Raw genomic sequence first — 13,184 nt, 5'->3', positions numbered from 1 at the left:
ATGCAGCGTTTGCTACAACGTCTCCCTTTTGTTTCAGACAAAATGCCACGCCGGCCCCCGCATGTTCCCCTGCCCGCTGAGCGCCGCGTCAGGCCCTGGGGGGCCAACGAGCCTCGCTCCCAACGCCTCGCCGACGCTGCCCTCCGGGTACCTCTCGCCGACAGGCTCCTACGGAGGCGCCGCCCCTGGTCCTCTTCACCCACCGCAGTGGCCCGTCGCTGCGGGAATAATGCCCTACACCGCGATGGCGAACCCGGGGGTCCAGGCCCAGCCTCTGGCCATGCACGACCCAGAGAGCGGCACCCGCCTGAAGGCCGCTAGGACTACCTGACCGCCGCCCGTCGGTGTGCTCGGGCTGCGGTTCACTGAAGCCACAGATGTACATAATCTGATCCTGTAAAGTACATGATGCCAAGTGTTGATATTCTTACGACACTTATATCTGTAGTGTGTGTGTGTGTGTGTGGGCGCGTGTGTGTACTATCCAATATGTATGTCAGAGTACCTAATGCTTTTTGGCTTTGGTTTTTACTAAACTCGGCCATAAAAGACAATTTGTCTGCTGTGTCAAACAGTTTCACTTTAGTCTTCATTACAGCATTTTCCACATTGATTTGGGCCTTTCTCACTTCAAACACTACATTGGAATCCAAATACCAGTGGTGTGAGATACTGTATTTTAGATATTTTAAGGAATGTAGTGCCTTGAACATTGATTTATTTCTTTTCTTTTGTGAAACAAAGCATGTGTGCATCAGTTATTTTATTTGATGGTAGCTTGAGTGCAGTCTCTCTTTTTTTTTTTTTTTTAAATGCATTACAGACACTTTTGTTTTCGGTTTACATACGAATGCCCTTGTAGAACTGCACTATTAACACTATGCTCTTATTTAAATAGTAAAATCATGTTTTAACCCTTGTTTACTTTCCACCCCTGTGACAGATGGAATGCCATAGTGGTGAGATGTACCGTTGCCTTGCAGAAACAAACAGTTCATGTACGACTGATGAGAGAAAGGAAGACAAAAAAAAAAAAGTTACGCCAGCAGCCAAACCCGCTCTTTCAGGTCAAACGGTTCCGTCAGACGCAGCCTCTTTTTTTGATAGGACACCTGACGCGTTGGACGACCTCGTGCTCGGAGGGCCGGGCGGCGTCCAGAGCCATACGCGCTTTGCACGGTTCCTACGACGGCGTACGCCTCTGGTAGCGTTCTGATCAGAATGTAGCAATTAATATGTGACGGCTTCAGGCTCAAAAGTGCAATTTAACCCCTCCACAAAGCTTTGATCGTGGTCCTGCCACAAGCCTTATCTCTGAAGTGTGCAACGGGAGCAAGAAACGAAAAAGCTCAACAGTTACAGAATCACCAAGCAACAGACTGAGGTTACGTACAAACTTTACCGACCTCCGAGCGAGTCACTTCTGCTAAATGTTCTTTCAACCTGGCTGTCCTATTACTCCGCATACACTATGTGGGAAATGTGTTGCGCAATCACCAATTGAGAACGATGTCTTTAAATTACTTGATGTTTAAGCTTTTGTTTTTTTGCTGCTATCATTTGAGGTGATTCCACTGTACAGCTAAGCATTATATTCACATAAAATGGTACTTCAATACAGATTTAAATTAACGAGTGCAAAGCTCTCAGAGCAGTGTTATTGCGTGGTCAAAAGCTTGATGTGTTTATTGCTGAGTGACAGACATTTTTTTTCTTCAGTCATTTTGTTTTCAGTAATATATTTCAAAATTAAAATACTTGATGAGGGAGATTTGCACAATATAGTCTCCCTTAATTCAAATGTTATGTTTAAGACTCCCCAATACCGTATCAAGTGGGCCCCCCCCCCCCCCCCCCCTCACACGGACACCTTTTCTCACTGAAAACCAACTGTTCATGTTCCACAACGCAAAGATACAATACAAACAATACGACTCTTTGTTCAATGTTTCTCAACTCCACAACACATGTATAAAGTTTCAGCATCCCTATTCTGCCAAGCTGTGAATTGTACAGTTTTCTTGTAGTTTATATTTGTACTTTTTTTTGGGACTGTTTGAAGGTGATTGTAGTGGTTGTAGTCGGGGTTGTTTTGATGTATATTCCATCAATTCGGTTTGAATTGGACTTTTATAGGATATTATGCAGAGTCTTCTGCTTTCGTTTGAAATACTTACAGTTGTAAGAGATTTCTGTTCTGTCCCTTATATCTGGTTTTGTTTCACCTCCTGATTGCTGCCAACTCGTGGAGAGCAGAGGAAGGAGGAGCTGTTGGCGTATTCCTTTGGCTGCAGAGATCGAGCTGAGCTGCACAGAGGAAGGTGATTGTGAGGAGGAGTCCTCACACTTCCCACTCTGCTCATCTCACTTCTCTCTCTCTCTCTGTGTGTGTGCAACATTGCCCGCTGGTGAATATGCTGCGATTGTCAAAGGCTTGTAATGAAAATGTGTGGGGTTGCTTCTGCCTGCTGTGTGTCCCACTGCATTAACCCACCCTGCCCTGCTGCACTCTATTCACAGACTGTATGTCCAGAGAGAAATAAATATTATTTTGTGCTTGATGGTACGTTTCAATGTGTTTTTTTGTTTGTTGCATTTTTATTTTTATTTTCAGGTTATAATATTAAATATTAGTTAATCAGAATTGAGCTAAGAGGAACCGTTGAGGGTTATTAAATCAACATTGTGTTTATGTAGATGTATTTGAAAAATTGACGCGCACTCGGGACACTTCATTCGGTCCTGCCAAGAGCCTTAAAACTGACTCGCAGATTCGCAACATTTAACTCGAAACACCTATTGGGGCTCAAATGTCCCAGTAAAAATAACAAAATAAAAACACAGCGAATACAATGTTAAAGTCTCTGAAATTGTGCACACGGGCTGCACTTCCACCGAGAAGCCGCGAAATAGACCCCGCTTTTGTGCGACGAATGTGCCGCGCCGGGTCCGCGGCGTAATGTTACAGCGACGGTTTGCCCCTTTTGTTCAACAGAGTTCCTGAATTATTCCCAACACAATGAAATATTCGGGATATTACGTTTTTATAAACACACTTCACTGTTCCCGCCTGTCCGGCGAATCTCACCTGGGATAATCTAATGAATTAAAAGAAAAAAAAGAAATCGATCTGCAACCCTTTCCGATCCGCTGCGAGGTTTCCGAAGCACGCAGCCTTGAGGAACGTGGAGTAGTAAGTGTTTATAACGTCGCTGCTGATCGGTAGCGTTAAACGGTTGCAGGCTGGGTGTGCAGGGGGAAATAGGCTCGCGTTTTGACAATCAAAAGGTAACCAAACGTTTATTTGTTGTGGTGATTTCATTATTCCATCTTAAAGCCCACTCAACCATGAAAAACACGAAGTAGCAAAGCCCCGGTGCATAATAAGCATGCCTGCCTTTATATGTTCCTCGCATTGCACAACATTTCACACGTATTGAGCCGCAAAGAATGTACATTAATTGGTCGATCGATCTTAGCCAATCGATTAAACACGTATACCTGCTCCCGCCCGCCGTAGTAACAGCAGTACCTGCGGTAACCTCATCGTAGCCTTACGTTAAACTGTCATTTCGCTTCTCGGTATCAGTGATGGGATGCACAGGGTGAGGTCATTGTGGAGGGAAACACTGTAGAACCTTCAATGGTCACTTAAGTCACATTCGGGCCGACGTCACAGCGTGTGTCACTTTTAAAACAATATACGTGTTGTTGTTTTTTACCGTATTTAATAATAAAATGATACAGTGTATCCTTCGGGCAGGCTAGCATCCCTCTTGTGTAGCGTTAGCTCAGCGTCCCGTCCACCCCCCGTGAATACAGCTACATTTAAACTAACCGAGGCTTCCGAACGTTACGGTCAACCGGCCCGAATGGAACACCGGGAGACGTTTTGGGATTAACGGGAGCGAGCCGTCCGTACTTGTGAGACGTTAACTCGTGAGTGGTGGCTGAACGATGTGGGGCCGTGTTGTTGTTTGCTAGCTGCTGTTAGCTTGTTTGGCTAACAGCGCCAGGCTGCGATGGTTCATTGTCCGAGTAGAAGAAGAAGAAAGAGTAGTAGAAGAAGAAGAAGAAGAAGAAAAGCGTTAAGCTAAGCTAACGTTAGAATGAGGAGGAAATCCTCAGAATATTCCACTAGTGTTGTTTTATTTACAGTCTCGTCTGTTGTATCCAGAGCTCGTGGGCTTCGCGTAGCTCGAGTTCCTTGTCAGCTAGCCCCCGCTGTTTGGTTTTGTGCACGTTTACTGGACGTAACGTTAAGTTAACCGTAGTTATCGGGAAGCAGAAGCCTAAATATTGATCTAAATGGCACCTGTGACTGGAGGAACCCAACGGAACATTTTGTTTACCGCCGGGAGTCTGAGAAACGGTCACGTGACTGCACCATAACAGGTGCACAATGTGCAGAGACACTACTTGCTTTGACTCTCCAAGCGGCTGCAGCGACTCTTCTCCTCTGCGATGTCATCAACTTAACTCCTATAATATTAACCGGCGCTGCAGCGTGGTCCTCCTCTGTGCTCTTCTCTTTCCAGATGTGAACTTGAACGGCATCTGTCCCAGCGGTGGCTGTCGGCACGATGGGGCTGGACTTTGACGTAAAGACCTTCTGCCACAATCTGCGGGCCACCAAGCCCCCTTACGAGTGCCCCGTGGAGACCTGCCGTAAGGTCTACAAGAGCTACAGTGGCATCGAGTATCACCTCTACCACTATGACCACGACAACCCGACGCCCGCGCAGACTCTGCCCCAGAAGAGGAGAAAGGGGCGGCCTCCTCGCGCCTCCTTGGCCGGCTCCGGGGATACGGACGACGGCGGGGGCAACGGGGGCGGAGGACCCGGCCACGGGGGGAACACGCCGCATAGCCCCAGCCGGTCGGACCGCTCTCACTCCCCGGGCAGAGAGACCATGACCTACGCCCAGGCCCAGCGCATGGTGGAGCTGGAGTTTCAAGGACGCCTCCACCGCATCAGCATCTTTGAGAACATCGACGTGGTGTCGGAGGAGGACAGCGACGCGGAGGACACCCCTCCGTCCGGTACGGGAGGCGGCGGCAGCGGAGGCGTGTGCAACGGCGGCGACGGCGGAGCCGGCGGCAGCGAGCTGGGAGGGGGTGGCAAGGACCGGCCAGACGTCCCATCCTCCAACGGTGGCAAATCCACCCCCAAGTCCGGGAAGCAAAAAGGCAAAGAGAAGAAGAAGGACGGCTCGTCTCACCATCACAGCGTCCAGTCGGGCCCCGCGGTCAAGCTCCCCGAGGCGGTGTTCAGAGAGCTGGACCAAGAGAGGCCGGACGCCCCCCCCCGACCATCGTCCTACTACAGGTCCGCGTCACGAAAGCAGGATTCCGCTCAAACGCGTCGTAATGTGGAGCATGTGGGGAAGCTGAGCTCAGATTCTTCATCCTTCTGGTGTTCAGGTACATCGATAAGTCGGTGGAGGAGCTGGACGAGGAGGTGGAGTACGACATCGACGAGGAAGACTACATCTGGCTCGACATCATGAACGACAAGCGGCGGCGTGACGCCGTGACGCCCATCCCCCAGGAGGTCTTTGAATACCTCATGGACCGCTTGGAGAAGGAGTCCTACTTCGAGAGCCACAACAAGGTAACGTATGGAGAAAAAAAAAACATACTGAACACTCCGATTGGAATGGAATTCATCCAACTTTGACCTCCACACCCCCCCCCCCCCCTGCAGGCAGACCCCAGCACCCTGATCGACGAGGACGCCGTCTGCTGCATCTGCAACGACGGCGAGTGCCAGAACAGCAACGTGATCCTCTTCTGCGACATGTGCAACCTGGCGGTGCACCAGGAGTGCTACGGCGTGCCGTACATCCCGGAGGGCCAGTGGCTGTGCCGCCGCTGCCTGCAGTCGCCGAGTCGCGCCGTGGACTGCGCCCTGTGTCCCAACAAGGGGGGCGCCTTCAAGCAGACGGACGACGCGCGCTGGGCCCACGTCGTGTGCGCCCTCTGGATCCCGGAGGTCAGTCCGCGCACGTCGATGTCGTAACGGTGACCTTTGGCGCTTATATATTAAATATTTAAACAATTTCATTTTTGATAATTAATTATCAGTAAGGTCCATATATCACTCGCACATCTAGACTCCATGAAGTTACGTCTCTTTGATATAATTTAGCATTTAAAACCAGGAAAAGTAACATTTCATTTTATAACCGACACTTGACAAAAAATTACGAAGGCACTTGCAGGTGTTTCGAGGTAGAACAAAAGGTAAACCTTACTTTGATGTTTAATCTTTACACACATTTCATCACATCACATGCTACGTTACTAACAGCCTCTTCATCACAGTCAAACCTGAAAGGGAACGGCTCACTAGTACAAGCACCAATATGTTTAATGAGTCTTTGGGCGAATACAGTTTGGATCCCTTCGGTTTGAAAAATGAGACGTCAGGACTTTCAGGCTGGTGTTGGACATGTGTAGAGGGTTGCCTTGATTGTTTGGTAGTTTTTGTTAAGAGCTCTTTATTAAAGTGATATCTATATGTTGGAAAACGCTGCCGCTTCTCCTCAGGTCTGCTTCGCCAACACCGTCTTCCTGGAGCCGATCGACAGCATCGAGCACATTCCCCCCGCCCGCTGGAAGCTCACCTGCTACATCTGCAAGCAGCGCGGCTCCGGCGCCTGCATCCAGTGCCACAAAGCCAACTGCTACACCGCCTTCCACGTCACCTGCGCCCAGCAGGCGGGCCTCTACATGAAGATGGAGCCCGTCCGAGAGACGGGGGCCAACGGCACGTCCTTCAGCGTCCGCAAGACGGCGTACTGCGACATCCACACGCCGCCCGGCTCGGCCCGGCCCCTGGCGGGGGGGCAGGGCTGCGCCAGCATGGGCTCGTCGAACAGCGACGGGGAGCTGGACGACGACGACGAGCCGAGCATCTGCCAGGACGACGACTCCAAGGGCTGGAGCTCCGAGCGGGCCAAGAGGGCCAAGGCCAAGTCCCGGCTGAAGATGAAGAGGGCGCGGAAGATCCTGGCAGAGAGGAGAGCGGCCGCGCCGGTGGTGTCTGTGCCCTGCATACCTCCCCATAGGTAGGTCGACACTACGACCCCCCCCCCCCCCCCCCCGTCTGTGCTTTGAGTGAGAGTAGTGTTTGTGGCTCTCCAGGCTCAGCAAAATCACCAGCAACCTGACGGTGCCCAGGAAGAGCCAGTTCATGCAGCGGCTCCACAGCTACTGGACGCTGAAGAGGCAAAGTCGCAACGGTGTCCCGCTGCTGCGCCGGCTGCAGACCCACCTGCAGTCCCAGCGGCACATCGACCCCCCGACGCCACAGCAGCCTCCGTCGCTGCTCCCGCCGGTGTCCTGCGCAATTGTAAACCCACACACACTCATAGACACGATCATCTCTTCTCTGGTCGTTCGACTGCGTAACGCGCTTGCTGGCGCTTTGTGTGCGTGTTGGTGTCGGTGCAGCGGGACGGCGAGGAGAAAGCGTCGGCGCTGAAGGAGCAGCTGAAGGCGTGGCAGAGGCTGAGGCACGACCTGGAGAGAGCCAGGCTGCTGGTGGAGCTCATCCGCAAGAGGGAGAAACTCAAGAGGGAGACGGTGAGGATCAGATGACCTCGGTTTCTGAAATGAAGAGCCTTTATTAGGCAGAAGCAAGCTGGTTCCCCAGCAGGGGTCCTCCTTCAATTAGATGTATTGAGCGTGTATCGAGCGTGTGAGTGCGTTACTCATTTATTTATGCAGCCCTTTGCTTGCGCTCAGATCAAAGTGCAGCAGATGGCGCTGGAGATGCAGCTGACGCCGTTCCTGGTGCTGCTGAGGAGCACGCTGGAGCAGCTGCAGGAGAGGGACATCAACAACTTTTTCACCGAGCCGGTCCCGCTGGCAGAGGTAAGCCGTCACGCCGCCTCGGGGAAACCCTCGGTATGCGCGGCTCGCGACCTGGAAGAATCTTTGGGTCAAAGGTCGAGGTAATCTCACGGAACAGGTTTTTAGGCCTCAACAATTCTTATGCTAATTATGACAACTTCACACGCGCGCGCATCTGATGGGATGAACCGAGGAAGATGCTAATTATGAAGATATAATACATTACATGTCATTTAGCTGACGCTTTTATCCAAAGCGACTTACAATAAGTGCATTTCCACATAGAGATACAAACTCAGAAGAACAAGTAACAAGAAAGTACAATTTTCATCAAATAAGCAGTTTCAAAACATGTTATAGAAAAGTGGCATTATAACTACAATTTAAGTGCTGCGATTTGTTAGTGCTACGGTTTGCTAGTGTTTTAGTCAATGTAGAGTCTAAAGAGGTGAAGGCTCTCTGCAGTCCTGATGTCATCAGAGAGCTCATTCCACCATTTAGGAGCAGGACAGCAAAGAGTTGTGATCTTGCCGAGTGCTTTTCTCTCAGTGAGGGAGGAACAAGCAGCTCGGCAGATGCAGAGCTGGAGTGTGTGGGTTGGGATGTAGGGTTTCACCATGTCCTGGATGTAGACTGGTCCCGATCCATTCACAGCATGGTATGTGAGAATGGTTTGAACTGGATGCGGGCAGCCACTGGTAACCAGTGAAGAGAACGGAGAAGTGGTGTGGGAGTATTTTGGAAGGTTGGAGACCAGTCGAGCTGCTGCATTCTGGATGAGCTGCAGTGGTCAAATGGCGGTGTATTCATATTTTAATAGTAATATGAGAGTATTTGTTTGTAGGAACACTTTAGCACTTGATATTAATGTAGAGATTAAATGTTGTTATTTTGAGCATTTCGGTCTAGTTCAGTGGCGGTCGAGGTCAAAGTTCGCTCCCGTCTCTGCCGCGCTGCAGGTGCCGGACTACCTCGACCACATCGACACGCCGATGGACTTCCAGACCATGTGGAACCTGCTGGAGTCCCACCGCTACCTCACGTTCGAGGCCTTCGAGTCCGACTTCGGCCTCATCGTCAACAACTGCCTCAAGTACAACGCCAAGGACACCGTCTTCTACCGCGCTGCCCTGCGGCTCAGGGAGATGGGCGGGGCCGTCATGCGGACCGCCAGGCGCCACGCCGAGCGCATCGGCTTCGACTACGAGGCCGGCCTGCACCTCCCACGGGAGCCCAGCCCAGACGGTCAGCGGGACCAGGAGAGGGAGAGGGAGCGGGAGCGGGACCGAGAATGGGAGCGAGAACGGGAGAGAGAGAGGGAGCGGGACAGAGAGCGAGACCGAGACCACCCGCTGTCCTCTAACGAAGATGGTGAGTCGACCATTTTCACTTTGAGGCGTTTGTCCTTTGGCAAAGGTAACTCGTATATGGATTGTTCTCCCTCTCATCCCTCCTTTCTCCGCCCCCTAGCAGACCTGCTCCTGCCAGAGAACAGGCGGCGCCTCCCGGTGGAGGAGCAGCTGCACTACCTGCAGGCGCGCCTGGACGAGGTCAGCTTGGGGAAGCACAGCATCGGCCAGTCGCGCAGAGCCAAGGCCCTGAGGAAGGAGATCAGCATCATCAAGAGGAAGCTGGCGCACCAGCGGGAGGGAGGCGCCGGCATCGGGGGCCGGGAGGCTGCGGGGGGAGGGGACCGGGGTTCCTCCCTCCCCCATCACCCGTCCTCCTCGGGGCACCACGACGAAGGGGGAGAAAGCAGCAGCCAGGAGATCGGTGGGAAAGGTGCGTCCGTGAGGTGGTGCAGCGTCATTGAAATCCAGGGAATGATCAACGCTTTTCAGGGAAAGGAACGTGGTAAACTTTTGGGGGGATTTTTTTGTCCCTCCTCCTTTTTAGATATGAGTGTGTCCTCCTCCGCCCTGGCTCCAGAGGTGGGCCGTCGCACATCCGTCCTCTTCTCCAAGAAGAACCAAAAGATGGCCGGACCCCCCAAAAGGCCAGGGCGGCCCCCCAAGAACCGGGACGCCGTGTACGCCGCTGCGGGGTTGGGCCAAAGCCCCATCGGCCCCCCTCAGCTGCCCCTGCTGTCACCGAGCAGGCAGAGGAAGAGGCCCCGCAGCCCCCGCACCAGCTCCAGCTCGGACAGCGACAGCGACGACGACGACCTGCTGCCGGGTACGCAGGGCGGGAGCATCACACACACACACACACACACACACACGTGCACACTCTCACACGTCCCCACCCCCCTCTTTCCCTCAGGTCTGCCGAGTAACGGGTTCGATGGAGGAAACCAGCCGGTGACTGAGAGCTTCCTTGTGTACAGGAGCGAGTCCCGCCTCCCGCGCTCCAGCTCCGACTCCGAGTCGACGACCAGCAGCAGCAGCAGCGCGGCGTCGGACCGGACCAGGTGATTTGTGCACGACGCGAGCTCAGCGCTTCCCAGCTTTACGAATCACTTTTAACTCTAAGCTACAGTTAATACACAAGCCTAGGTTTGTTACTGTGGAGCCAGGCTAGCTGTTCCTCACTTCTTTATGCTAAGATAAGGGCGCTGCGTAGTTCCTGCAGAGATGGGCTCATTTCCTGCTCTCATGCAGCGGTTAAACATTCAGAGAAACCCGATATCTTCAGCAAGAAGCGAGGCGCGCTTATCTGTGGTGATCTAAACATCGAGAACCCGAAAGGTGTGGTTTCTCTCATTGTGATCTGTGATCTTGTCTCTCTCTCTCCCAGTACGACCCCCTCCAAGCAGGGCCGGGGGAAGGCCTCGTTCTCCCGCTCCGCCTTCCCAGAGGACAGCAGCGAGGAGACGTCGGGCACGGAGAACGATTCCTACTCAGTGGGGGGGCCGCGCAGCGTCTCGCACTGTAAGCACACTTTCACACGCACGCACGCACACACACATCCGTGCGCGCCATAAAGGGTGAGCCTGTGTGCGCGTGGACAGCGAGCGTCTTCTCTGAATGATCTTCATGCTGATCAAGTGCGTCAATGTGGTTCCGCTGCTCATTTTTAAAATTCTATCCAATTTATACGAAATCAAAGTTTCCCCTTCCTACGGGACAAAATGGTTCCTCTTGGTGCAAAAATATTATTAAGTGAGAGGACACACATTTTATTTATTGTTATATGTAAAACAATTAAAACCAGAAGCTGGGAATTGAGTCACTTGAAAAACCAGACAGCTGTTGTTTCCCACCATATGATTCAGAGATAAAAGTACAGATGAAGAGAGCAGGTGTGACCCTTAAACCCCCCCCCACCGCCGGGCTTGTTGGAGCTGGATCTTTATCCATTTAACCAGAAATCCTTTATCACTTCCTCTGCCTGTCACATCTTCCGATCATCTATGTGGTGGTGTAGATTAGCGATGGTGCAATGGTGACCGTCTTCCTGTTGCTATGTGGCCCTTCTTCCCGCCGGGGGGCAGGGCTAAACAGGGAGGGGGGGGTTCAGGCTGCTGGGGGGTGACCTCTGACGACTATTCTTCTCTTGAAGCTCTGGATCTGGTGTGGGCCAAGTGCAGAGGCTATCCCTCCTATCCCGCTCTGGTGAGACTCACACGCGGCACCGTTCACGACGCTCTGCGGGTCGCCGGCTGGATGTGTCTAACCCCTCCTTCCTCCTCCCCCCGCCTCTGCAGATAATCGACCCGAAGATGCCCAGGGAAGGGGTGTTCCACCGGGGCGTCCCGATACCCGTCCCGCCTTTGGACGTGCTGAAACTAGGGGAGCAGATGACGCAGGAGGCCAGAGAGCACCTGTTCCTGGTCCTCTTCTTCGACAACAAAAGAACATGGTCAGCACTCCGTCGTGTCTTTGTGTCAGTGCCATCATGTTCTCGCTGACAAACCCCAAAACAACGAGAACAGCGAAAGCAGAAAAGGCTTCTGTGCGTTAGTGTGCACACAAGCACCTCTGTGGGGTTAGTTGGAAGGAAGCGGCGGTCGGCGAGCAGGCGACGGAACATTCAGCAGAATCGGGGCAAACGTGTTTTTCTAGAAGAGAAGAGATGGGGAAACCAGGCCGGGTTTTAGGTCACGCTCGTCTCTCGCAGTTCGCTTATCAAGTGTGAAGAACAACAAAGTGTGAGAAACCCGATGGGAGTCAGAAGGTCATCCAGGAGGTGAACTTCTCTCACGGCAGCAGGAGTTCACCTCAATAGGTTCTTATGTGTGATGATAAGTGACGCTCAGCCACAAACGCATGTTTAAAGGGTTCCGATAACTGACGCCTGCTCAAAGCATTGCATCCAACACGAAAGAATAGCTTACATTGTTTATTTCATGTGAACAAATGCTTAAAATAGCTGCTTTACCTGTTCATAATAATGTCAAATGGTTATATTTTTTTCTCCGCCGAGCCCCAGATAAAGATCTTTTTGTTCCTGCTGTGTCTGTGCGGATCCAGGCAGTGGCTGCCGCGCTCCAAGCTGGTGCCGCTCGGTGTGGACCAGGAGCTGGACAAGGAGAAGATGCTGGAGGGCCGCAAGTCCAACATCCGCAAGTCGGTGCAGGTGGCGTACCACCGGGCCATGCAGCACCGCAGCAAGGTGCAGGGAGACCCGAGCAGCGAGACCAGCGACAGCGACTGAAAGGGAAGCTTCCCCCGTCCGGAGCACCGGCGCCAGACCCAGATCCAGGGCCAGACCCAGGGCCTGTGACGCAGAGCGCGGCAAAGCGGGAGCCCGCGGCGCCGGGCCCCTCGGGACGCCGCGCGGGCGCTCAGCCGCGTTTGAGACCCGACGTGTAAGATATTGTATTTAAGAGAATTGAAATTGAATTAATAATGGTGGCGGGGATGGAAAATGTGTTCGGGATCGGCAATTCGAAAATATCACGTGTTCTCCGTCTGTTTGGTGGAAAAAAGGGACGACGGTTCACGGACTGAAGAAGAACAGAACGCCCCCCCCCCCCCCCCCCCCCACCTGACGCTCTTCCACATTCTACCATTCTACACCCAAACAGGGGAGTGTGCGTCGCGTGCACATCTTCACCCCCCCTCCTCCCTCCCCTCCCCGTTGTTCCGCCTCGACCAACCAGGAGGAAGAAAAGGCCCGGCGCCAGAGCCTCGAACCAACGATAATGTTATTTATTCTGCTTCCTCCTCCGAGGTCAACGAGCTCCCTTTTTTATCATGGACCACTTCTAATCACTCCGCCGCGCACGGCGCCGTGCGGCCGTCCTCGTCGCTCTGTGTCCATCATGTCTCCTGTTTTTACGGTTTCTTTTGTTAACGTACGTCTGAGCGCCTCGCGGCCTGTCTTAGACTCAGGCCGGGGGCTTTAGAACTTTTATATATACAGATTGCATCAAGAATAGA

General features: G+C 52.6%; 2 protein-coding genes across 15 annotated transcripts in view; both read left to right on the top strand.

The window, feature by feature from the left end:
- Positions 1–2,561, top strand: part of LOC119221941 (serine/threonine-protein kinase WNK2) — a 37,951-nt gene extending 35,390 nt beyond the window's left edge. For all 9 annotated transcript variants that reach the window (XM_037478167.2, XM_037478166.2, XM_037478164.2 and 6 more), the window contains one exon: positions 38–2,561. In XM_037478167.2, the coding sequence (XP_037334064.2) occupies positions 38–331 (294 nt within the window). In that variant the 3' untranslated portion in view covers positions 332–2,561. The remainder of the gene's footprint in view (positions 1–37) is intronic.
- Positions 2,562–2,967: 406 nt separating this feature from the next.
- brpf1 (bromodomain and PHD finger containing, 1) lies at positions 2,968–12,763 on the top strand. Of its 6 annotated transcripts, none has more exons than XM_037478187.2 (16): positions 2,968–3,193; positions 4,539–5,329; positions 5,425–5,614; positions 5,708–5,995; positions 6,553–7,073; positions 7,150–7,357; positions 7,459–7,590; positions 7,753–7,881; positions 8,820–9,231; positions 9,331–9,642; positions 9,757–10,035; positions 10,123–10,270; positions 10,597–10,730; positions 11,362–11,414; positions 11,507–11,661; positions 12,273–12,763. In XM_037478187.2, the coding sequence occupies exons 2-16, from the start codon at positions 4,584–4,586 to the stop codon at positions 12,454–12,456; spliced, it is 3,891 nt and encodes a 1,296-aa protein (XP_037334084.2). In that variant the 5' UTR covers positions 2,968–3,193; positions 4,539–4,583; the 3' UTR covers positions 12,457–12,763. The 6 variants fall into 6 exon arrangements, with proteins under 6 accessions (XP_037334084.2, XP_037334087.2, XP_037334082.2 ...); XM_037478190.2 differs by having other exon boundaries at positions 2,968–3,288; positions 9,334–9,642; XM_037478185.2 differs by having other exon boundaries at positions 2,968–3,288.
- Positions 12,764–13,184: the final 421 nt, after the last annotated feature.

Source organism: Pungitius pungitius, chromosome 1 (genome assembly GCF_949316345.1).
Source record: "Pungitius pungitius chromosome 1, fPunPun2.1, whole genome shotgun sequence".
Taxonomy (NCBI): domain Eukaryota; kingdom Metazoa; phylum Chordata; class Actinopteri; order Perciformes; family Gasterosteidae; genus Pungitius; species Pungitius pungitius.
Note: the sequence above shows the minus strand (reverse complement) of the source record. Positions and strands in the feature narration are given on the sequence as shown.